Source organism: Solea solea, chromosome 7 (genome assembly GCF_958295425.1).
Source record: "Solea solea chromosome 7, fSolSol10.1, whole genome shotgun sequence".
NCBI classification, from domain to species: domain Eukaryota; kingdom Metazoa; phylum Chordata; class Actinopteri; order Pleuronectiformes; family Soleidae; genus Solea; species Solea solea.
The window spans coordinates 13,937,919-13,965,333 of record NC_081140.1 but is presented as its reverse complement, the minus strand read 5'-3'; the positions used below and the strand labels follow the sequence as shown (position 1 = coordinate 13,965,333).

Sequence of the window (27,415 nt, the reverse complement as noted above, 5' to 3'; positions counted from 1 at the left end):
TTAGTCAGGAAGTGTGAATAAATAAATAAATAAATAAATAAATAACGAAGGAGGCTGCAGCTCTGCTGAGAGATGGTGGAGAATCATTTTTGCTGGTTTCTCTGTGTCACAGAATCACCCCGCTATCAATTGCCTGTATCGCTCCTCTCCCTCACCCTGAGGCGAGTAAACTCCAACTCCTGCAAAAGTGCAAATGTTGCATTATTATGTTCCTGCACTAACTTTCTTTGCGTTCGTTTACACTGGTAAGAGCCGCTTTACATTGTTAAGATGGACTTAAAAAAATGTTTTAAACGTGAACGCGAATAGCGATAAACAACTGAACTTCTGCAATCAATTGTGAATAAGAAAAATATATCAATGGTTGGACCGCCCGAGTTATAAGACAAACCGCAACGTGAAGTTAGTCACTCCCGCTTCCGGCAGACTTTGTTGCTGCAATACTTCGGCTAATCTGAGACTAAACACTATACTGAGCAGATTAAGCCAACTTCTCTCTTTTTTAAAAAACTCATACTGCGACTCTTACACTCTCTTTCTCCCCCTTTTTCTAATGCCCAATTCTCCCCTTTATCCCTCTTTCTCTCCATTTCCCCTCTTTATCCCTCTGTCCTCAACATTCCTGACCCCTCATGGCCTAAAAGCCTTGCATATGTGTATTACTTTGCTGTTGGTGAGTAAAGCTACAACAAATGAAGAGTCTTGTTACAACTTTAGGCGATCGATACTTACGCCGGGGCTCTTGATGAGATTTAAGAGAGCCAAACATTTTCAGGAAACCACTGAGTAGATTTACATCAATGAAAAAGCTCAAACCATATTTGTGCACCACTGGCAGCTGAAAAACTAATCTGAAGTCAAATGATGAGGTTTGAAAATAACACACGCAGTCTCACACAGAGGGGAATGACATAAAGCAGCAGAACAAGGGCAGATCTCATGAGAGCGTGTAACAGGGTGGAGACAAGTATCGAAACACAAGAGTACTGGATGTGGAAATAAAGGAGGGAGAGGCCTCTTTAGCGTCATTTAATCCAGAAATATTTCACCCAACATTTGGTCCTCGTTCGTACAGAGACGCGTCAGTATCAGAAGAATAAATCTCTCTGAACACGATGTACTTTGAAGGCAGGAAAGACAAGCGTCTTTTCAAGCATTTTCACATATAGATACGCTTGAAATTGAAAATTGTGGAAAAGAACTCTGTGGTGGACACTTTGTGAAGGTCTTGATCCTGAGAGTGATCAAAACCACGTTCACAGGGTCATTGTTTTCCTACTGAAGAGACGAGAGAAGCTTGAGACTGGTGGTAACAGTCATATTTTCCTAATTAAGTAACATCTCAATTGGTAAGTAAGTAATTTTGCCTATGTGAGATTCATTACACAAACACGAGCATGAAATCAAAATCACAAGTTTTGCATCTTTATTTAGACAGCGTTTTCAGTAAATATTTAGTAGTTGATTGGTTTTTATTAACTGTCCAAATTCTCTGCTCCCCCAGTCTCCCTTGCTCATGTTCCTGCTGTTATCACTTTATCTAATGCCGGGTCTGAGCAGAGCCTCACGCACCAAACTCTCACACCTGGAAACTCCGTCTGTGTGAAAGTGAACGCAGATTAAAAGTCCAGTGATTAAAAGAGTTTACAGAGATGTTCTAATGTAGTCCAGGAAGTCAACTGTAGAGTGCCAGCGAGAAGAACCTGCTCAGTGATGCATTGTTTGATTTCAGAGACAGAAAGTTAAGACCAGCCAGCTCTTGCCTCTGTTCAAAGCTACTGTAATTGTTACCACACAGCTGAGGAGAAGCAGTCACCGCCCATGTCAGTGAAAACAGATTTAACCATGAAACCATGTGAAACTTTTCAAACTACTAGGTGCTCCTTTGCAGGATCCCTCAGCAGCTGCGTTGTCATGTTTCCCTCTAAAAGCGTGTTAAGGATGAGTGAATCATCCTGTCAGACTGTCAGTTTGTACAGGAGGGCAGTCGTGCAAAATTTAGAGGGAGAAAGATGGACCGAAGAGAGCAGCGGGATCCAGATCTGTTACTCGTTGGCTGGTTGCTATGTAACAACAGTTGCCACAGAAACATCTGAATGGATGAGAAATCATGAATGAGAAAGAAAAACCTCAAACAGCACCTCATGAATGAGGCCCACATACACACATACATTGTCCCATCAGTCGAGGCCTTTACATGCATGTTATAGGTCTGATCTTAGTCGGACTAAGAAAATAATCCATTTTTTTAATGTCATGTAAACAGGTCAGTCTGACTAAAATCGAGCTAGTCTTAGTCTGACTAAGATACCTGGATAATGCGATTTATAGTCCGATTACTCCAGCATGTATACGTTTAGTCGGACTTGGACCAAAATGTTCTCCGCAGTCTTTGACCCGGAAGTAGGAGACGACATATAAACTGCAGTACTGTTGTCGGAAATTGTTGTTCTTTGTACAACACAGCAAGCAAATATTTCTCTACTATCTAGTACTTAGTACTTTTCTTTTAAAAGGTAGTTTTTGTACACGTATTATGTATGTATTTTTATATTCTACTATTTTAATAATGTTGAATAAATGCCTGAGTGAATGTACGCAAGAAAGTATGGACAGTAGGTGTATGTAGGGCTGCAACAACTAATCGATTATTAAAATAGTTGCCAACTAATTTAATAATCGATTAGTTGGTTTACAGTTGCTAACCCCTAATGTGGGGCAGTGAGCCAACCAAAGCTGTGGCAGTAAGAGCTATTAAAGCTGGATGCTGACCGAAGAAGAAGAGAAACAATGCCACGCCTTGTGTAGCTCACGTGACGTGATTCTGGACAGACACAGCAGGGAACAACATTAGCAGAGAGTAAAATGTACGACCCAAGTGGTCAAAAGTATGGGAGCACTTTAAATTAACGCATAATGTGCACAGCTGATCTCGCATGGCACGGCAGCACAACCTCACTGCATGAGCACCTGAAGAGGAAGCATGTTTGAGCCATGGGTGACGGAGGTTTCACGGTAAGTTCTTAGTAAGTTAATTTATCCGATGAATAATAATTAATCGATTATCAAAAAAATCGTTAGTTGCAGCCCTAGCCCATCACTGTACGATGCTTGCGCATAGCGACAATAGAGGAATCTTCACATTAACATGTATAGCAGGTACGAAACATACAGAACCACAGCACGATCCGGTTTTTCTGTTTTAGAAAGAGTGCTGCACGCTTTTATAACATCTCCGCTAGATTCTTCCAATCTGAAAGTGTGCATTTCTCCCCCTAGTGGTGGGGGAGAAGCGCAGTAGTCCAACCAAATGACGTAGTCACAACCGTAGTTCAATTTTATCGTACATGGAAACTTACTGTGTGTGTCAGTGGCACAGGAAGTGTTTGATTATACTCTAAATTCTCACTGATCTTCTAATGGCCCGTGTGTTTGGACTGAGTAAATATCAATCATCTATTTAAACAGAGACTGGTGAGCAGCAGGGCACTTAGTTAATGTGTACTCATGAGTAACATCAATGTGGAAACACATAGGGTTTAACATTGTACAGAGAGAGATTTCCAAAAAGCTGGGTGTGGACCGTCTTCTGAGGGAACGACAGAGACTGTTGCAGACTTAAGGGAGGACAAAATATCAAGAGTTTAGGGGAGAAGAATGAGAAAGCGAATGAAAGTGGGAGATGAGAGTATGAATAAAGGGAGAGAGAGAAGGGGAATGAGAGAGCTGCCAGTGAACTTCAGGACAGCAAGAAAAAAATGGGAAAAATAAATTGGAGAGAAGAAAAGAGACCCCCTGTTTCAACCCTGCCTGATTCCTTCTCGCTCTCTCCTTATATGGCAGTGTTGCGTGTGTGTGTGTGTGATAGGGGCTCAATCACAGTGTTGCTCTCAGTGGGAGTGATTAGATCAGCAAATGCACGCTGACTAAACTCAAATGTTCTTGCTTTGCCAGTGGTACACTGCCACCCAGTTTTACCTTTTCAAAACTTCACCCACTCTTTCAATAGACTGGAAATGTCCATGGTATTTTGTGCACACGCTGCCAGGAGCCAATTAATGTGGCGTTTAAGGTCGTTTTTTTCGAAAAAGAGCATTACATGGCTGAAAAACTAGGCTTTTATCCTTAGTCTGTGACGTGCCAATGTATGGAAAAACACGTTTTTAATATTGTAGCGGCAGTAAAAGGTGCACAGGAGGAACAATATTACAATCAGAATCACAATCAACCTGTTTATGGCTACGGCTCTTTAGAGGGCCCAGATATAACCCATATATCCACCTCAGTGTGGAAGGAATCATAAGAAGCCAGAATCCTTACATTCTTTCTTTTCCTGTGTCTTTTTATTGCCATTTTATCTTCTCCTCCCTCCTTGTGGCACCGGTCTGCTTCCCAGAATGTTCTGGCCTGAACCCAAATGACTGGAATGCATGAAACCAGGTAGCATGCCTGCACGCGCACACGCACAACGCATCTCTCCACACATACTACACAAGGAGGAATGTACTGTAGTGTAAATATAGTGTACATCCATCAGTGCTGACATAAACCTTAGGGGGAAATGTGTGACCCGTTTGACTTTTTAGTTTAAAAATATTCTCCTCAACACGCTGAGCCTGCTGTGACCAAAAGAGGGAAAGAAAATGCACTTGTACTTTTATGTTTCTAATATGTTGCATTATTTGCAGCTAATGTAGCTATAAATTAGTACTTACTTTCATCTACAGTTCATAATAAAGTTACTTGTGTATGCGGTCTTAATAATGCCCCAGATCTGAGATGCTAGACAAAGTATGTGAGTTTACATACATGTTTACAAGTACAACATAACAACACTCTTTCCATTTCGGGTGTAAAAAATGTAGTTTTTAAACCTGAAAAAATGTGTGTGTGTGTGTATTGACAAATGAACACAAACTTGACACAAATGAGAAATTGAAAAGAGATCCTTGGACTTCTTTGCAAACCACCTAAACAATAAAGCAATTAATATTCTGTCAATGCACTGTGCCAATGAATATTTGTCTTGGAGAGATAACTGAAACTGAAAGTGGGGTTCAACAAGAGGCCAACAACAAACTTTTTCCTCAATGATTCCTCAAGAGGTTAATCTTGACACAGCTAAGCCAAGTCTTAAGCCAAGAGTTTGGCTCAAGGTTAGTGTTTTGACAAAACAGTTTTAAAGCAGTGCTACATTTTGCACATATATGGAGCCACATATTTGTAATATTGCAGCGTCATCAAGTAAATAATGATGTGTATTTTGATTAATACAGTCCTTGAATGGATGATGTACTTTACAATGACTAGACATACGAGAAAAAGAGATGAGACAAGGTAGTCATCTTCCCTCCCGCTCCCTCTTATCCTATCACTTCTCTTTCCCTCCCCATCCTGCTGTTCCCATCTCACATGGAAAGAGAGAGAAGGGGGAGAAACGTTTGTTTTTCAACAACATTCCCAGGCCTGGACCATTCGTCTTCCTATTAATAGAGCAAACACACACACACACACACACACAGACACACAGAGACACACACACAGAGACCCTTATCCAACGTTTAACCATCACAACTAAATGCCTAAAACTTCACAATAACCTAAACCCTATTCTAACCATTGCCCTTAAACCAAATCTTAACCCTGCCCTTTGAATTTGTGACGACCTGCCAAAACACACACACACACACAAAGACTCAAACACAAACACATCCACCCCCAAAAACTCCTCCGTCACTACAGTGTTATACAAAGAAATCTTCCATTTGACCTGAACAGACACACAGACATGAGTTCAACAGAATTTACACGCACGAGCCTCCTTTAGGCTCAAGGCATTCGTTTTCACATTGTCACTATCACTCACAAACTAAAGGTTTTCAAACGGACAGCTCAAGCGCTGCACTGAAGTCCACATTTCTTTTCATAGGGCTCACTTTGTATTCAGTAATATTTCAAACATTCAGAATTCACATCATAGTCAATTTGACGCAGTACTGGCAGAAGGTGCTCTGCCAGTACTTGATAAGATTTCCTACCATATCATATGACAGTGACTGTGCTTAAGAGGACCCTGTAGAAACTGAGTGACTGTGGCGAAGACAACCACAGCACTGACAACACAAGGGAGACTCCTCTCTCATAAATACCTGTGTGTGCGTTGTAAATAAAAAAGACTTGATTCCGATCAGGTTGACAGACTTGTGTTTAGGCCAAATAATATAACAAATGAAGTTGGGCCGTTTTAATGTTACAGTATTACATTTTAGTTCAAATCTGTTGGAGCTTCCTCCTGTTGTCAGTGAGCGTTTCTTCCATCCTACCCTACTGAGTGCTCTAATGGGTTTTGGGTCATTATAAATTAGTTTGAGCTTAATTTAAAAAGTGACAGCCCTCGTCTGTCACTGTGAAAACAAGAGGCTGTCGTGTTACTGTCTGTAAATCCTTTGATGGGATAATGCCTGGAGTGTTCAGCTGCCACAAAAGGTCACACAGGGGTGAGACAAGTGACCTCAGAGAGCAACCAGCATTCGTCTTCCAGAACTCAGCACCTGAGGCAGTTGTCAGATTTATGGCACGCAGGGAGACTTGACATCATGTTATTGTTGACCCTAAGTCCAAATATAGAACTGGATTCCAGTGGTTTACAAGAAAGTGAACCAAAAAAAAATGAAATCTGCAGGGAAGAAAATAACTGTATTAGGTAAACCTGTTCAACTGCTTGTTCGAATCAGCCAGTCATACGTGCATGGTGACCTGCTGAAGGTCAAACAGGGCATCAGAATGACTAAGAAAGGGGATTTAAGTGACCTTGAACATGGCATGGTTAGGATTTGTGCCAGACAGGCTGGTCTGAGTTTTTCAGAAATTGCTGATCTACAGGGACAACCATCTCAAGGTGTAGAGAGAATGGGTCCAACAAAAGATCAAATATCCATTGAGAATATTTTCTACCTTCTCTGGGTAAAAATGCCTCGTTGGTGCCTGAGGTCAGACTGGTTTGAAAAGACGGCAAGGCAACAGTAACTCAAATAACCACACCGAGTGCCATTTGTCACTTTATTAGTGTCCTGTGTAGCAATTGTAGTTTTAATTTAATAACCAAACAATATGTCAGAGTTCAGAAGCAGCTGGCTTGTTTTTTTTTTTTTTTTCTTTCTTGTGATGTTAAGACAATTCTAAAGACGGTAAACCTGCAGGACTGGGTCTCTCATTTTAGCTCAGTGGCTCTGAACAAACTGCGTTTAATGATAGGCTTGTTACAGTAGAACATCCTCAGAGACATTCTCCCACAATACAAAGATCATTGTTCAAGAATAACCAAACAATGAAAGGCAATTTTTCAAACAGCACTTTCTATATACATTCAGCTGATTATATGATTGGGGAAAAGGCTTTTGGTCTATGCCATTATCCGACTCAAACACAGCTACTCCACGCATCAAACACGACCAGTCTGAGTAGTATTGTGGCTGCTGCGGAATGTTTATATAGTATTTTTTTTACTATGTGTGAACGCACGATGGGTTCGGTGAAAACAACACAGTCTGTTGATGTCGATGGCTGCCAAGCTTTACCAGGTACACACATGCACACACGTCCACAAAGTCCAGAGGTTCTTTTATGGTTGAAGGGTTGTTCACTCTGTCAATAAGATCCAGATGTGAGCTCAGTAGGAGTGGGGATAAAAATAGAGTGAGAGAGAGGTGAAGGAGGCAGAACGAGATCGACAGAGACAGGATCGGGAAGAGAATAAGAGATAGACCCACGTATAGAAACCTCAAAAGAACTCAGGTGGGGGTGAGGAGACATATGGCGAGACCATAAAGGTGCGAAAGAGTTTATGTCATGGTCCTAAACATCTTTCTTTCCTCCCCCTAATTCTTCTTTCCCCTCAAACAAGTAGGCCCTCTGATGTCACCACATTCCTACAGCAACACACACACACACACCCATCCCACACACAGTTGCCCCTGACGACAATGAATATACATGGGGGCGACCATCATCTTTCTAAAGCCACAAAAAAAGGCTTAAATGCAGTGTTGGTGACTTCAAAAAAAGTCCTCCCTCTGTCTTCTCTCTGTTTCTGCTCTGACAAACATACATGCATGTGTTTGATGGTCAAAAAAGGCCTCCCCCAAACCCACTTCCTGCCCTGCCCTCTCAATGAAGACAATTATATGGTTCCTGAGAGAAGGATAAGACAGAGTAGCTCCTTAAAAGGCAGGATCCATGCTGTTTTCACCTCGGCGCACATTTTTCAAATTAAAAGCCAATATGTATGTTTTCAAATATAAAGAATATGCCTTTTTTTTACATCTGTATGAACGAAGGAGAAGTTATTGTCGACCAAAGAAATCACATTCTGGACGAAAAGGCGACTGTTCAACTGGGACATTGTAACATTGCAGCAGCCTCTCTTTTCCCAATAAACTGAACTTAGATAACGGCAGAGCTGCTTTGAACACAACAGAAATGATCAATGGGCAAAGAAAGCCAGGTTTCTCTGAATCAATGCCAACATCTTAGTTTTTAACATTTTAACAAATCAGAATCCGTTTTATTTGCACACACACAAATTATGGATGGGCGGATGGATGTTTTAGCCAATACATTTGGCCGATTTTGTTTTCTTCCACCCGATAAAATGCAACAGTTTACGAACAAATGATATGCAAAATTGCTTTACTTAAATAATCATGTATTGAACAATAATTATGGCCTGTTTCTCCAATATATTTCAAATGAAAAACTATGTAAAAAGCAAATTCTAAATACATAAAACAGACAAACAAAACACTAAACTTTGTGCTAATAAACATTAAAAAAATACTCTTGATTAAATAAATAGTAATCGGCTAATGCTGAGGATTGATAATGGCAAAACTCCACCTCTACTTACAACAGAAACACCGAAGCCAGTAAGTGATTTAAGCTATTCAAGAAATATTCAGAAGACTAGACAAAAACGTCTTGGATGAGAACATCACAACATCAACTTACATCTTAAATCGGCATATGTGTTTGACTGACATGATAATTTACCTTAGACGCTCTAAAATACTTCAACACAACTTTTGGTACAACACACACAACTCTTGGAATTTTCATCCCAGAAATGAGATAAACCAATAATCATGTTGTTTAGCTTCAGGAATCAACCGATAAACCATTGTTTTTGGGGTGAGTGTTTTTTTTCTAAGACTTGTGTCGAAAGAGGTTCAAGGTCCATTTTCATACAGAAGACGTTGAAGAAAAGATGATATCAGGAAAAAACAGGAAGCGCAAATAAATTATTTCCTTGACAACAAAAACAAACCTCACCTCGTGACTAACAAGGAAAAACAACTCCCCTGAAATCATCGCTCCCTTCAAGGTCAGACTGTGAGCTATTTTTAGGGAGTTGACGTCTCTAATCACTCTGTAATCGAGTGTTTCGTCGGCTCGGCGTTCGCTCACGACCTTGCAACCGTTTCACAGCACAGAAATAATGTCAATAAGCTACGTGGGATGATACAACAGACGTGTGGCATGAAAACAGTGCAACAAAATGGCAATGAAGGCTATAATGAGCATGTAAAAATGTGTCAGACACACTGGCATGTGTTCCCTCTGCACCTGTGGCGGTTGGGATATTGGTTTTGGACGCTGTAATGTTGCCACGGGCAGATTTCTTAGGTCCCTAAATGGTAAAAATCCTGCAGTTTTTTTTTTTTTATTACCCTGGAGATCAGTAAAGATTCAGTCCCAGTCGGACATTTTTCGGGGAAAATATGCGCTCTGGTGATGTTTAATGTGAATGGCAACTCTGGAGCACAAGCCTTAAAGAATTCCTCGTTTCACAATAACATTTCAGAACCACACAATCATAAACGCCAACTGGTGAATAAAATGTTTGAAGGGGGGGAACAAAGTCAAGAGGCCTGCTCAGAAATAAGAAACCTATTGAGGAGTGAAGAAGGACCATATTGTTTGAGAGGAAAAAAACGGACCGATTACCCACAACCCCCTAGCTGTCACTGGATGATGGAACCTTTGTATGAGCTTTTCAAACATGCACACACACACACAGAGACACTGCTTTAATCTGCAGATAAATGGCAATCATCATTTACCGTCATCACTGCTACAGTGACTGCTGCTGTTGTATTTGGCAAAGAGTCCAAACCCGTGGACTAATGTTTGACAGCAGGCCAGCCCATGCACACACAAGTAACCGGAATAAAAGCCTGATCGGAAATGAAAATATACCACGTAAACATGCCAATCTGAGAACGCTGATCCAATATAGCCCATTAGGAGACTCAGGGCTGGTATATGACCGTGTGTCGTCATTTGGATGGATGTTCATATAAACGGTTGATCCGATCATGACTTCCTGGTTTGGTGCTATCACATATCTGATCCACGTAAATGTGACATATTTCCGTTGTGTGTCTGCTGGAACAGGATGAAAGTTCATCAAGACATTTTGCACATTTTAAACACAGATACAGTCTCAGCCACTGAATTATAACTTCACTATTCCATGGCCTTGCCAAGCCTTGCAAGCACCAGATCAGTCCAAAAACGCAGAGGCTGTGGTCGGAAAGATTAATCCCTGACATTCATTAGTATTTGCTACTCCAACACTGCCCAGTTTAGATCAAATGGCAGAAAGGAGCTTTATAATAGTTTGAAATACTTGGACTGGACATGTCTACAAGTTGTAAGGAGAACAAAGCAGTGTTGTAATGTAAGAAAGTACACATTTACTTTAATTCTTACTTTGTTTCCTCTTCTCTTCTTGTTGAGCCGCCTTACACTACAGTTTTGCCCATTCACACATCTTTATACCCATTGACACGCTGCAACGTGGGGTTAAGTGTCTTGCTCAAGGACACATATAGACTAGCAGAGCCAGGAATTGTACCACAACCTTCCATTTGAAAGACAACTCGTTACTCCTCGTTACAGAAAATTACTTTTGATACTTAAGTACAGTAAATATATACTTTAACTTCATATACTTTAAGACTTTTACTGAAGTAATATTATAAAAAAGTGACTTCAACTTCTACCAAAGTCATTTTCTGGTAAGATACTTGTACCTTTTCTCAAGTATCCCTTTTAGGTACTTTATACAAGACTGGAACAAAGTAGACAAGACCTTTTTTTAAACAAATGTTGAAAATATAAAGACTTAAAACTACACAGGCAAAGATTACAGGAAAGCCGAATGACTGTGTGGTTTTTCCCTTGTAGCAAATCCAACATTTGGAGAGATAACGTAACCTACTTTCTAGTTTCATAAAAAAAGAAAGAAGAACTTGGTATGGCCTGATTTGGGTGTATACAGCACATGCAAGTTCCATGCACCCAGCTGATTCCTCTGATGCTTGTCTATTCTCTACTACTGTTAAAAGTAGTAGAGAATAGTGAAACAGTGTTTTCTGTGCATGGCTGTTTTCCGAAGTCAACAAAAGTATCCACACACCAGCTCAATAGATGTCAAAGAAAAGAAACTTCTTTGTTTCTTCTTTGTCTCAGTTGTGACTGTTTTAAAGAAATACAATAACAAAAAACAACTATGAATGAATTGAATGTGGATGTGAATGTTGCAGCCATATCATTCAAGAGCACTGTGGAGATTAGTCTGGCTAAGCAAGAGTTGTCGTGCATCAAGAATTATGTCACGGTCAAAGCCACAGTCGTTGCATAAATGATGCTCCTGACGTAAATCTGAATGATTTTACACATTGCACTGTTGCCACATGGTTGGCCAACTGAATAAATGTGCAGGTTTTTACTGGTGCTTGGTGTAAAATGTGGCCTCTTAAAATAAATAATGTTAAGCAAAATCCATGGCCTTTTTTGTCCTGAACCTTATTTACCATCAGTTCATTCTTTTAACTCTTAACATTGAGAGGATGACGACCAAAAGACACCTTAATAAACTCACTGCAAGCAAACAACAGCAGAGAAACATGGCAAACTGACAGGTGCGACATTGTGACTCAAGTCAAATTTAATTGCTTCTTATCACAAATTCTCACCGAAACCCACAGTCACGTTCACACACACACACACACACTGAATAAACATTGCACCATAATGTGGTTGCACAAATGTTTGCTCTCTGACTTTTCTCTAATCTTTGCTCTTAGAAATGTGAAAAAGAAAATCACATACAATTCCAATGAGGAAGAATCGCAGATTTAAAGGCTCAAAGGCCAAACTGATTGGGAGCCACGGACTCACTTTGATGACAGTATGTCTGTGTTTGCATAAGCTTTTTTGAAAACGTGCTATGAGCCAAAGACTCAGGTCTCTGTCATTCTGCAAGCCACAAGAGAGGGAGAGACACAGGATAAGTGGACGAGAGACAGAGAAAATAGAAAAACAGGGGAAAAAAACAGAGGGATGGAGAATTCGATATGTGATACATGCTTCACATGCTTCACATGCTTTACTTCAGAGCGCCATCATTTCTTAATTCAAACATTGATATTTGCCCTGGCATACCGATTATGGTATTGCACAAGGACAGACGCCGACGCAGATACCTCCTCCCTTCTCATTCACACATCGGTACACCCAAGTTTTATCACTTGCACACTTATCACAATGAGTCATGTTTATACACAGTATTGTGGGGGCTACAGATGCTACACTTCTTTCCAGAGAGAAAGGTCAACGTGTTTTCAGGCTGACTCTGTTTTGTGAACACTCGTCTAAAGTGACAACATGTTACAAATACAACGGTTATCAGCATAATACTAATAATAATAATAATAATAATAATAAGAAGAAGAAGAATGAACGTATATTCTCTGATTTAAGTAAGGGGTATAAAAGATATTTTTTAATCAGATATTTAGTCTGCTGGTGACACAGACATAATATTTATATCGGTTCCCATGAGAAAAAAGGAATCCATTAACATTAACCAATACATTAAAGTAAATATTAAGGTTACAGACTATAACAAATAACCCCACAAATGTTGCTATTGTCAGTGCAGAGAAATCCCACGTGAATGCATTTCCTAAATTCTAACTCTTCTTGAACTTGAAGATGCAAGAAAAATACAGTGACCATCAGGTCCGCTTGGTTAAAACCCATAAATTCCATAAACTACTTCATTTTTGTAGACTGACTGAATTTAGCCATTAGAGTTGAAAATTAGCAGAGAAAAGTACTTTTATTTTCCTAGTTTAGATACTGCTACCTGTAATACTTTTTTTTTTTTAATTTACAGTAGCTGGAGATATTGATCACTGTCTACATAAATAAAATAAACATCAAGAAGCAGTGAAAGGTCTTAGTCTTCACTTATCTCATTTGAAATTAATAATGTACACACAAATGTGTCACACCAAAATACAATTTGTTGGTTTATAAACTTTGTCTTCAAGAAATCCTGTCAGCAAAGAGTTAAAGATGGAAAGGACTTCACTTCTGATTCAACAGTCAAAATGCACGCGCAAACATAGACCAACGTTACTTTATAACTGCAAAAATTCTAAGAACATCACAGACACACAAACACAGAGAGGACCAACTCCACCTGCCTGTGAGGCTGCTTTGGCCTCCACTGCTCCTGTAACTCGCTGACCCCCATTTTCCTCCTCCCCTTGCGCCTTAATCCGAGATCCAAGAAGCCACTGAGGAGCAGCACTGCGACTTTTCCAGCGTCTTTCATTCCCATTTAGACGAGAGTTTCTCAACTGGCAACTAGAGCATGAGCCAAACCGGCGGAGTGATGCCATAAGACGGACGGGGGAGCGGATGAGAGGGAGACGAGGACAGAAACAGAGAAGGGAGAAAAAAGTAGAGTATTTCTACTGTCATGATTCTCCCGATGACCGGACGACAAATAAGAGAATAAGAGTGAATGGTCCAGTCAACCCACAGTCAGACCAAGGCCTAGATCCTGTATGTGAGTGTGTGAGAGCGTGTGTGTGTGTGTGTGTGTGTGTGTGTGTGCCCGACCACGCTGTAAACTATGTTAAGCAGTGCATAAATGACACAGTTGTACCATTGTGTGAGAGACTAGAGAGGCGCAGGCAACGCGTTCATGATAATCGCACTTAGCTCACGGGATAGAGAGAAGTGTGTGCGCACACAAACCCAGCATATGCATGCATAATACTTTATTTGAATATATGTATGCTAATGCCATTTGGTAAAACAAGTTTGCTTTCATTCTCAAAAGCCCAGCAGCTTTGGCTAGCCAATAGTTTTTTTCCAGTTCAAATAGGAAACAAAAGGGCAGCCCAGCCCTTGATGAACGTCTGATAAATGTCCCATCCTGGGATGTGAACCAGAATCTGGTTATCTGTTGAAACCCTCTTCTCGCCATTAATTAAACCTGTATGGACAAAATATCTGGAGAGAGGCCACAATAGCAGGCTACACTGCAACCAATGAAACTGATACATCACACCCTTTCTTGCCTAAAGGCTCTGCCATAAAAACACACCGGACACACACTGCATGAAACACAGCGGAGGAGAGAAAGCTGCACCGACACCTTTATGAATAAATTCAACATTACCACAATAAACCACACAGGTAGGCAGGTGGGTTAGTGACTCTACCCACACCACATCTGTTTGGTCCAAACACGACAATTAGTCATGTTTATAAAGAGTATTGTGGGGGCTACAGATGCTACACTTGACGGTTATCATTATGTGAAAAAGAACAATATATCAACGATAGCTTTAAATGCTGACAGGCAACACTAATGGACTTATATTAGTAGGACCTTATTTTTGAGGCATGCCACAATTATTTCGTGGCATTTTCACAGCACTTCTTTTCTATTTTCTATTGTTCTTTAAAACAAATACAAGCACAACCTGTATGACTCCACATACAGGAGAACAGCCCAGTCCCACGTGAGGTGAATCATTAACGAAATAAAGACTGAAATTCTCACGTTAGACGTCTTTGGGGTCACATGGGCCGCAGATGTTTGACGCAAGCGAAATTCTGCCGAAGCTACCCGACTATGACACACTAACAAACAATGTTTAACAGATGAACCCCTAACTGATGTCACACACACCACATCGTAGCAGTGCCAGCGTAGCCAGTAATGGACCTGGGCGGACCAGGGCGTCCACATTACTCGCCGGCCCACCCAGACATCTCGATTTTTGTGTTGTTTACAAAAACTAAATGTTAGAAAGAGATGAATATAAACATGATTTATTCACTACTTCTGTTTTTAATTAAAAGTGAACCATTGAAACGGGTGGACACCTGCAGAATCCATTACGGCCATTGCAGCTTCAGTACCATCGGACAGCTCACAAACAGCTGCTTGTGTGTTTGTTTTTCGTGACGTGTCCACGGTTCTGAAGCTGCAGTGACGCAGGAACGTTGTCTGATATATGTTAGTTAAAACATTATCCGCTGTTTAGGTTTATTTGCCCCATTGTGCAATAAAATGATTCAGTGAACTGAATATGTACAATCTGTTGCTGTCATTGCCTTTGCAGTGCATGATATGGCATATTAAAAGTAGTACGTTTTTTTCTGCGACAAGATGGCCCGCCCACTTTTGTACGGTCTTCCCAAAAAAAAAAAAAATCTGCAAACACCGGTGGTTCATAGAAATCTGGATGTGCAGAATAAAGAGCTGAAATAGCAGCTCTGCTCAAAAATGCTGTTTCAGAGGAGGCTTTCCTTACATAAGCAAGCTGCTCTGTAATTACACTGGGTGGATCCGCACAGAGTGAAAGAGGAGAGAGTAAGAAAGGGACAGTCAGGCGAGGAGTGACTGGGACAAGAAATTTGCAAAATAAGACAAAAGGACCTGAGAAGCTGCTGTTCACATGATAAAACAGCCATGACCTTCCACTGCTGAGCTACAGGGAATAAAGAGAATATAGGGTCTAACCTTAAAAGGGAAAGTTAAAGATTATATCATATTCCAACTCTCACTGTCCAAGGACGAGGAAATCCAGAACTTTTTTTTTCCCACAGAGGTTTTTCCCCGCTGTGAGAAACCAGATGGAGTCTCATGGTGAGATTTGTTTACAGTGACACTATGTCAGTCTGGGGGTACATGCATACATTTTTTTAAAGTCCCTTTTGTGCACAAACCCAGCAGAAATGCTAAACTATAAATTCAAAGTAGCCAAAACTATACATAAAAAAACTTTTCCCAAAAGGTGGATTCTGTCATTTCATCACACAGATTAAAGTCTCAATGTTATATTTCTTCATTAAAATTTGATTTAAAGTAGTAATCTGATGCTATGAAGACAGGGTGAGGCGTTCCTGGTCTGGCAGGTGTGTTCATGAAAGCTCAGTACCATGGCTGTGTGTAACCATGTCAATTGAATGTGATGTTTTATGGGGAGCCTTTAATTGAACGGGAGTTCTGTATTTTGTATCTGGAATTGTAGCATTTTGACTCTTGGTTTACCCAGGAAGGAGCTGGAGAGATAGAATGTGGCCAGCAGCTTCCTCCTATTTCCAATCTTGATGCTAAGATAACACATCCAGCTGTAACTCAAGCCACACATACAGAGGATATTGTTGGGGTAGCTCTCAAAATCATTATCTCTCAAACTGTCCATGCTGTCAAATCAAATGTTTTAAATAATCCCACCTACACTCACACACACAGGTGTGTGCACTGCAGCTACTCTTCTCAGGACACAGCATTGACTTCCATTCATTTGGACAGCCTAAAAAAGCGTTACCCCTAAACTTAAGCAGACAACAATTCAAATCTTAGCCTTATAAGCCCTCAGAAATAGCTTCTGTATTATTAAGACCAGGTTTTGGGTTCCATGAGGACTACTGGTCCACATGCATCACACTGATAAATGGCTATTAGGAAAGGTACAGCGAAATTTGGAAGGCGGAGAGAGAGAAAATATGTGTGAATGCAGGACAAGATGTAGGAGGAGTTTCCTCTCCGTACACTCTTGGGAGGTTATCAACACAAGAACAGAAACCATGGCACCATGGCTCTCAGTACACAAATCCAAATCGTTCAGCGTATTTAACATTTAGCGTTTCTACTTTCCACCAGCACAAGGTGAAGCCAAACACATCGACCAACAGAAACTGTCTCAGTGTCTGCAGCGTGACCTTTTGATCATCTGGATTCATCCCACCTCTTCCTTCTCATCTCCTGCATCACGGTGACATTTAAAGAGAACAAACCACACCCTCGTCCTCTCATCTTCTTTTTATCTTTTACCTCTCCTAGCATCCTTTGCTTTATGGACTTCACTCAATTTGTGGTGACCTTTCCATGTCGAAAATAACCTACTGCACCCACGCTGTATCCTGTTCTGTGATGTGTCAAAGGGGCAAGGTGCTCATTGGAAATGCTCATTCCGCTCCACTAAAGGTACAGGAAGTCTGATGGTTTCGGTCACAATTTCTACTGACTGCTACAATATCTGCGCAACTCTACCTCTGCTTCTTCTGGAGAAGAGTGGCGTCTACAAGGGAAAGTACTTCATTCCACGTGGGTGGCCTGATAAAACAAAGCTGGTGATAAATGTGAAGCTATAAACACAGTGCTTTTAGACCGAATCCATTTAGAGCAGAGTACTAACCAAACTGTCTCTTTCCTTCTCTCCGATTTCCTCTCTCTCTCTGTATCTTATTAGCACTGGTGCCATCATTTCTAATCCTGCACCCGCCTCAGTAACGCAATCAAATGTGACAGAGTGACAGGATGAAGGAATACTTTCATGTCATCACATGATCAGATTCTTTACCTACTTATTAACATTAGCTCAGTTTTAAGAGGGCAAAATATCCTTATATAGTTGAGACATTTTATTTTTTTGTGTTACAGATGCAAAAAAATTACCAACCTTTAAGATGTTTTTAGGATGATGCTGGACAACTTGGAGGCAGACATCGGTCTGTAGATGTTATCTCTGATTATGATTGCTTTGTTTATTTGATTATTTGACATTTTTATAGCATGTATGGCTGCTGACTGTTGTCTGTAACCTTGCTGCTTCTTTTTAATGGTTAAATATATATGAAAGAAAATCCCTCAATACATAAAATGATGACACACATGAATCCCTGGGAGTCTTCAGGACCTTTGGGAAGTTACAGACTGCTATGGAACAAGAGGAGAAGGAAAGACTGGCCACATTCCTGCTGTGCTAAAGTGAGAACTGCTTTAACAGCGGGGAAATCAACACACACCCATTCAAGACAAATGATGCAAAAAACAATGCGTGTATTGGGCTATTTATTTGAACCTGTTGCGTAAGCTGCCGCGAAGAAGGAGCTGTCATATCTGAGAAGTGTTTACTTGGCACTGACAGAACTGGGTCATTGAAGAAACAGTACTGTGTAATCAATAACAGTTGCTCCTCTATATAATAAGACTTTGTTACATAAATAGATTCACCAGCTACGTTATAACCCACCTCAACTCAATTACAAATCTCAATTTTCCACCATCTTCTCCTTTTACATCTCCTTGCCTCACTCCCCCTCCTTCCATCCCGGTTTCATTCTTCAGCTCTATTTTCATCCCTGAATTTCTTTTTTTTTAGCGAGAAAGTGTTTCCTTCCAATTCTGTCTTTCTTACTCTCTCTCTACCTGACATATGACTCGGCAGCCTGCCTTACACCAAAACAAATGTAATGATCTCACTTCACTGCAATGTTCCAGAGACATACAGAGCGAGAGAAAGAGAGAGAGAGAGAGAGAGAGAATAAAAAGTAGAATAAGATAACAAAGATGAATGCTGGTGAATTAATATAAATAAGAGGGATGGGATGAACGTATGTAGTGAAAATGCAACTTACTGATATAGTATTTCAGAATTGTAAATTACACCCCACAACTGGCAAACCATGTGGACAAGTGATGGAGACAAGGAGTAGATGAGACAAAATTGACAAGGGGAAAGAGATGAATCTAGGGGTGGTTTTGATACAATGTGTTTAAAATGAGCCAAAAACTCCAGAAAAGGAAAACTTCCCTCTCTCACGCTTTTTTTCCTTTCTTTCCTTTATCCCATGATTACTTTCTCTGCACCCCAGTTTAGCTTGGCACAGTCTTTGTTACATTCAGTCCCAATCACACACACGCACACACTCGGTCATAGTCACAGTGCACCAGAGCACAGGGCCTGCTCCTCTAAATACAGTGTGCTGGCGAAACTCTGGCTCCATATGTTTCTGCAAGACACTGATATATCCCAGACAAATAGTATGCACACACACACACACAGAAACATGCAGATTGAACACTAACTGCACACAGTGGAGTGCACAAACACAGACACAAGGCACTACAGTAACCACAACAACTTCCTATTTCTCTAAACTAATTTCCTGCCTTGAGAGGTCACTCACCAGCTACTGCTGCTGTAACTAGGGCAACAAGTATACAAGTACAATGGGCATTAGAGTAAAACATTCACCAACTGATAACCCATAGATGTAAACAGCAAATGTAAAAAAAAAAAAAAAAAAAATGTAATGAAACGGCTAAGTAAGACAATATCAAGCCAAGGACCAAATGCTTATGCTATATTAACAACTAAAGCCCTGGATGCTGTGTCTGCAGGCGACCGTCTAGAGTTAAGGTGGGGAGAATTGCCATTCAGTCACATCCATCATGTTACAACTTTGCAGTAAAGGCAATATGTGTAAGGGGAAGGCAAGTCTGGCAATGGATGACAAAGTTCACAGAGATGTTGAGTATATAGGGCCTCAATGGAAACAATGTTCATTGACAAGAGGGGGTTTATGAAGCAGAAACCCATCAGACACTGAAAAAATGACCAAAAAGAGACATACAACTACCACACATAATCTCAAAATGACCAAATAGTCCTGTTTTGTTACAATCTGGCTGTGTAGCTCTGTTATTGGAGATTTGGCCAAGGCCTTTTTAATGTCTGTGCCCAGAGGCCTTATGTATGACAATGAAGAGAAACACATGTGGACAAACATGTTCATTCCACACAGCTCTATTGTACTAGCAAAAAAACGCATAATATCCAAGAGCAAACCTTGCAGATAAGTGTGTGTGCACTGTATTTATTCTAACTGCCATGTATAATTATCCTGATACTTATTGTTGGACACAGACCCATCAGTCAACCCTCCTGTTGTAAGTCAACCTGCCAGTTTCCCACTGTTATTAAACAGCAAAGCTTCCCAGTGTTTGGATATGACTACATAAATGTAGCATCACCCTCTTTCTCATACACACAGTTTTGGTGAACTGTTTATTATATCCTCGCTCTACAATCCTGGCACTGAAACAAGTGGCTCTGAATGAAACAAATACATGAAAAAAGGCACACTTGCTGTGTCCACTTCAACACCCTTTGTCTGAGCTTTGTTTAATCCAACCAATAACATCCTCTGATGTTTGTTCAACACTGCTCAGACTTCAATGACTTATGTAAGGTAGTGCTGCTCCAAAATGCATATGAAACCAACCGTGCAAGAGCTGATTGCCAGCAATTAAACAAACTCATGATGTGGGTGTACATGGAGTCATAAAAAAGCCAAACGAACAAGGAAACATTATGTATACTATCTGCCATTCTTATAATCTAATCCTACTCCAAAAATAGGTTTACCACGTTTGATGCCGATAAAACAGCAAAACAATATCTTTTCTGTATCTTGTGTATTTGCAGAAAACATTCACACTACTTCTGCCACTAAGAAACAGGGCCCAAATCAAAAAGACACAGTACACAATAGTGCAGAAAGAGATAAATATGATGCTGAATTACTCAACCTCAAAGGACAACATGCAACATGACAACATTTACCACATCACCTTGTAATGGTAAAAAAGGGAGAAAAAAAATCAGTGCTTACCACTCTGGGCTTGGGTCTCTGCGGCGCAGGTATAGATGCAGTGTCCTCTGTGCCTTTCTTCTGTGCCCCGGCTTCAGTAATTTCCTGTGCGCTGGTCTCACTAGGCCCCTCTGAAGCCGACACCAAAATTTCAGCTCCATCTCTCGGCAGTGGAAGAGGCCCTGGGCCTTCAGTGTCTCTCTCAGTGGTGCTTAGTTCAAGAATGTACTTCTGAGTTACATTTTCCAAAGATGGAGCCTCATCTCCTGAAGGCTTACTTAAGGTTGCAGGCTCTGCAGTAATTGACTGGAGTTGTGGAGGTGGGGAGATGGGGATAAAAGTTGCAGGTTCGCTGGTGTTGCGGACATGTTTGGGTCTGGTTTTGGATTTAGACCGCAGCTGGGGAAGGGGAGGAGTGAGGTCAGTTTGATACTCCTGCCCCTCTAAACTCTGCTCTGAAGGCTCGAATGGGTCCTCATGAGGGAAAAAGTGAGCCAGTCTGTTAGGACGCTTCCTGAAGGGCCGGCGAATCATTCTTGGAGACAGAGCCTCGGCAAGATGGAGGTCAAAGTTAAACTTCCTCACCTCATCATCCTTCTCCTCTCCTTGGAGTACAACATAATCATCTTCATCATCATGGTGATCAGAGAGGGGGAGGCTCTCTGACTGAGATCGAGCCTTCTTGACTGCATGGTGATGCTGCTCTGTTGGCGATACATGTTCAGGTTTAGCTTCTGGCTCCCACAGCTGCCCTCTCTGCTCACTCAGGATTGGCTCACTACTAGAAGGAGGGATCTGGCCAGGTGGGTCGAGCTCACTGATTGGTTGAGCACTGCTGCACTGTCCTTTAAACTGAGGGTCACTGTGGGAAAGTAAATTGGCATCACTCCGACGACTAGGGTCACTGAGTGACTTCTTTTTAGGAGCTTTCCCATTGCCATGGTCATCTGCCATTAATCTGTCCATTGCACCTGGTTCAGCTACAATGCTCCTAATTACTCCACTGTAGTCACGAACGCCATCATCCCGGAGTCCGCTATCACTATAAACTGACAAGTCACTGGCCACACTGCCCTTGTATTCTGACACCATGGCCACATCAGAGACCTCTGACAGACCTCCACCTCCTCCTTTGACAGACAGGGATCCTAAAAGGTTGCTGTCTACAGAGGAAAATGTGTTATTGCCTTCTTCTGCTACAGAACAACACCGCTGAGGCATGGGGTCACTGAGAGAACGGTAGACTGTGGACTCCCCATTTCCAACAGCTAGCATTGTTGACTCTGCATTACTGCCATTACTGCAGTCGGAGCCTGTGTTATTATTACCAGAGGGGGAGAACTTGCGCCTTCGACGAACAGCACTTGGGGTTGCAGGGGTTTCAAGTCCTCCTCTTCCTCCTAGGGTGGCTGCTGACCCCTGCAACATTGCATTGTTAATCTCCTCACTGGTAGAGTTGACATTGCTGACACTAGCAGTAGAGTCCATGTCCATGATGATGTGGTCACTCTCAGCCAAATGTGCAGAAAGAGGCAAGGAGGGAGACACACTGTTTCCTGATGTTTCTTCTGCCTTCTGTTTAAATCCTTCCACCTCATGGAGAGCCGACTGCTTCCATATGGTGACTGGCTGCCCTAGCACGTCCCTAGACATTCGGGACCCCAGATTAATCCCTACTGACCCAAGTAATGACCTCTCAGAGGGGTCACCTGGACCTACCTCTGGCTCTGTCACAATCCCTTCATCTGTTAAACTCGATTCATGACCTGAAAGTTCGTCCAGAGAGCGGTCGCAAAACATGCTTTCCTCTGAGTCGCCCTTCAGCAAAGCTCCTGTCTCTCTGCTCTGTCTGTTTGCCTTCTCCCTGTTCTCTGTGCCTCTGCTGTTTAGCTTCTCGAACTGTATACTCTTTCCACCCCTTTCACCCCTCTCCCAGTTCTCCCTCTCCCTCTCATATTTATCACTGTCTTTTGTGTGTTTCAACTCGGTCTCATCTGTCCTTGTCTGATTGTGAACCTTCCATTCTGCTTTTTCCTTCACCTCACTTGTTTTCTGGACCTGGAAAAATTCATCCTCCAAACTATTATTAGTTCTCCTTTCAAATACATCATCATCTTCTTCCCTTGTACTCATCTGACAAATATCTCGGATAACCTGCCTGGCTTCCTGCGCATACTTCTCCTGCAATGGAGTCGGCATCACTTCATCATCATCAACATCAAATCCATAATCTCTCATTCTTTGTCTTCTACCACTCCCAAAATCCCCCCCATCACTTTCTACTTCCCTGTCTGACACCAACACCCTGCCTCCGTCCCTCTCAACATCCATATCTAGCTGCTGCTCAGAGGAGCTTCTCTTTGTAGCGTCACCTATCAAGTAACGTCTCTCAGCTGTGGTGGGTTTGTCTGAATATGTGAAGGATTTTGCACGCCGTAGGGTGGCAGTCAGGTCTTTCAGTGTTGGACGATGACCAGAAGAAAGAAGGGTCCCACCATGAGAGCGTGAGCCTATCCTAAATACAGATGATCGCTCCACAACCCCAGATCTGTCCCCTGCACTTGGTTTCCTGACCTTGAGCTCAGAAAGGTCAGACTTTAAGAAGCTTAAGAGTGTCATGGTTTCTGAGGTGATATCAGGGTTGGACATGGATATTCGGTTTTTATTATCATCTACCCCATCACCTGTTGTCTTCTTTACTGCCTTGGTTTCACTATCACTTACCCCTGATGACAAAGCACATTCTGTGGGAACTACACTAGACGAGGGCGTTACCACGGGGACAAGTTTGGAGTGCACTCGTGCAGGGGTGCGGGAGAAGTTATCTCCATGACCAAAGCTTGGGGAACGGTACATGGTGAAATTTCCATGGTAAGTTTTACTAAGCATGGACAATGATGCAGGTCTGCTTGTGCTGCCTCCTACTTCACTTGTATTAATCACATTTGTGTCATGGTTAGTGCAGCGTCCATGGCTCTCCTCCTTCAGTGTTTCAGTGCTGGAGTACCGGCTGCTGCAACGTGAACCACCAGGACTGCACACAAATGGAGGGATGTTGACTTTTGATACTCGTGATACACCAGGCAGGGCCGTGGATGTCGCAGATGAGGAGATGCGCTCCCATTGCTGCACCCTGGCTCTGTTACTTCGACCAATAGGCTCTCTTGCTGAATGGCTCCGAGATAATGCGCATGCAAATTCTCCTCCTGTGTTTGGCGGGTGAGGCCTCTCTAAGTGCTCCATTGTCAAGGCCATGTCACTGTCGCTGTCTTCTGATTCGCCATCATGATCACCATAATCATCACGGCCTGTTGCCTGAACAGCTCCAATGACCTTCTTCTTCTTTCTCAGCGAGCGTCGTCGCACCGCCTCTCTACTGTGGGGGCCTAAAGAACCAGGGCTGTCCTCCTCACTGCCAGAAGACCTGCCAATGCCCTTAGCACCCCACCAGCCATTTTTGTTGTGGGATAAATAGCTGCCACATCGCTCTGTGACACACTTTTCTCCTCTGTAAGAGAGAGGTAGTGCAGAGCCAGAGGGACCACTCGAACCACCTCCTTTTCTTCTCCTATTGTGTTCCTCCTCTTCGTCTCCAGAACTAAATCTCCAGTGGGAGCTGAGAGGAGAGGCGACTCTTGGTGGGGCTCTTAGCTCAGCGGGGAGAGATACAGTACAGGAGGAGGTAATGGCTTTATCTGGAGCTTGAGCAGGGGAGGGGGAGGAGGAGGTGGGGACTGGTGCTCTAGAGGAGCTATGTGAGGAATGTAAACTATCCCTGGGCAGCCCGGCCCCCTGTCTATCCCTTCTCTCCCTCACTGTCGGCTGCTGAGGAGAGGAGGAGCGGCAGGAGTGGTCTGTGCTCAATGATCTACTCCAAGACGAAGTAGCAGGGGGTTGAAGGTCAGGGTTGGAGTCAGATGTCAACCCTGGCGTCCCGGGGGTCTTACAGCCTGCCTCTGTCTCAGTGCTGGGACTATAAGATCTACTCTGGTGACAACCCCTAGTGCAACTATGACAGCTACTTTTGCTGCCGGGAAAAGTCTTTCTACCAGAAACTTTGTTGTTATGAGAACTTTGTGTCTCTATGAGTACCTCATCATCAACCGAGTATTGCTGTTGGCCAGCTTTGGAATTCAAGTCCATACAACAACATGTCTCCTTAGTTGTGCTTTCCCTGCTCTGTGTTTCTGCTTGGCATCTGTTATGGAAAGAAACGTTCCCTGCGTCATTAGCAGGGCTACAATGAGAGAGTTTGTCACCTCTATCCAAATAGGGAACACTCTCACTGGGGCCGAGCTCTTGTATTGCTTTTAAATTCTCACAAGTGTCCGCCTTGTGTTCCTGTGCAGCTCTGCTTTGTCTCTCATCAAAAAGTTTTCTAATCTTGGTGACACTGGGCCACTTGTCAGAATGCAGGGGAATAAAGTCACTGTGAAGATAACTTCTGTGAGACTTAGAGGGTGGAAGAACCCCTCTGCTGCCAACATCCTCTTCCACATCTGTGATCAAAGGTTTTCTGGCATCAGGGGGACGTACATCGATATGTTTATAATCTCTCTTACCAGGGCTCCTGCTCCTGCTGCTGCTCCTGCTGCTGTTGGTTGATACACGTACAACAATCCTTTTGTCGTTTTTCTTTTCCGAGTCTGATCCTGACACAGAGTCGGTGCTGGAGTAAAACTTTTGCACTCTGTTGCCGGTGAGAGACTCTGGTGGTGTCTTTGTTGCTGCTGCTGCTGCTGCTGTATCACTGTCCTGTAAATATGCACCACTGCTGTCCTCGTGAAAAGATTTACGAGACAGTGAGCCGTCTCGCCTGGAGCTCCTGGCCCGGGGAAGAGTGTTGAACTCCCGCGTCACTGCTGCAAAGTCTCCCGGTGACGCTCCGTGCGTTCTGGCGGAGCCACTTATGCTGCTGCTGCTGCTGCTGAACTTCTCTGTAAGCTGGCGGATGGATGGAGAAATGGAGGAGAGAGGAGTGGAGACACCGCCGCTCTTTGACTCTGCGGTTGGGAGGCTGGCGGCGGCGGCGGCGGTGGCAGAGATTTTGGAAACTTTTCTTGACACACTGACAGTATGCGCCGCCAAAGACTGTTCTGCTTTGCTGTGCTCCGGGGGAAGGGCGACGACGCCAGCTGCCTCCAAATCCTCTGATTTGTGTGGCTGGTCGTCACTAGTGTTGGCGCTCCAGGAGCCCAACTTTTTGAAAGAGACGCTGCGGTACACAGGCGTTTTGTTCCTCTCTCTTCCAGCCATTGTTCATGCCCTTTTTTGTTTCTGTTAGAGATCACAAGCACACATTTTTAAGTCCACGGATGTTTGTAAATCCCTGCACCTTCACGCGCCGTGTTCCAACTCCCTCCGTGAAAACCAAAACAAAAACTCAAAGAAAATAAAAGTTGCCAAAGTTAAAGCAGGTTAAACTGGTGTTCACATAGAAAGTAGGCGAGTTCGCCTGTGTTATCAGAACTTACATGTTGTCGGATCCCGAAACCACATCCGTGCAACGAGGAAAAGCCCAAGGTTTTTTTTTTTTTTTCCTTTTGGCCAAAAGTTTCCCAACCTGTTCACAAAGATAACTTTTCTACTGCTGTCCATGCGTTTTCTAAACCTCTGCCCAAAGCAAGAGCACACACGGATGGATGTGAATGCACGGGCCTCTCCTCGCAATTATTTCCCCCAGATCTGTTTGTGGATTCCTTATTTTGACATGATTTGGTTTTTCCGTAACTTGTTGTTTTTCTTTTGCTTGTTAATGCCTGAGATAGGGCAGAGTGGGTGGGCGGGACTATAGGGGTATGCAGGGGCTGTCATAGCCCCCACAGGGATTGAGAGGAAAAACTGATTTCTTCTTTGATTGGAGAAGACAGATACTGTCCACACACTCCACGCAAATATAGCTCTTTCCCTTGCGGAAAAAAAAGACACAAGCACTTTTGAGAGTTGTACACATGAAAACAACTGCACATTCAGAGACTGCACTTTGACCCACTGCATTATTATAACACGTTTTAAAAATGTCAAGTATCACTAAATAAGCAACAATGATTTCCATGGAAATATATGTCTTCTTTTCCTGTGTTTGTATCTTCTTTGAATGTGAATACACACAATAAGCCAGTGAATGATTCACGCTGACTTTTTAATGTGGTCACTGCATATTCAGCTGTGTACACAAGTGTGTTATGATGCTGGTGAATTAATGTCAGCATTCAGGGAAGGGGGGGAAAAGTTTGAATTTATGCACAATAACCCTTCTGTGGAGCTTCCCATGCGGTCGTCTGTGACTGCAGGTCCTTTTGTTCCAAAGGGGAATTCTGTGTTACGTTCACTCAGGGAGGAGTAGATGGGTTGATGGACACAGCAGCGCCCCCCACTGTCCACATGGATCATTTGTTGAACTGTCTGATGGCTCCTGAAATAAACCCAAACTTATTGGTGACTGCTGAAACTCGTCAAGTGAGCTTGTCAGAGTCAAGGATTTACAGTCAAATTTGAGAAAAAGGTATTTTTCTTTTATGATTCAATTCTAAGATATACAAATATGGACAGCAAACATATAATATATACATAAACTAAAATGTGATGATGAAAAATC

The 27,415-nt window shown here is 42.4% G+C and overlaps 1 protein-coding gene across 2 annotated transcripts in view; it reads right to left on the bottom strand.

The window, feature by feature from the left end:
- LOC131462246 (rho guanine nucleotide exchange factor 17-like) overlaps positions 1–26,579 on the bottom strand; it is a 53,548-nt gene extending 26,969 nt beyond the window's left edge. Inside the window, exons 1-2 of one of the 2 annotated variants that reach the window (XM_058633296.1) lie at positions 26,292–26,578; positions 20,839–26,094 (exon numbers count right to left, since the gene is read on the bottom strand). In XM_058633296.1, coding sequence (XP_058489279.1) covers positions 20,839–26,073 — 5,235 coding nt within the window. In that variant the 5' untranslated portion in view covers positions 26,074–26,094; positions 26,292–26,578. Of the gene's footprint in view, positions 1–20,838 lie in introns of both variants that reach the window. The other variant, XM_058633297.1, reaches the window with a different exon arrangement.
- Between the last annotated feature and the right edge of the window lie 836 nt (positions 26,580–27,415).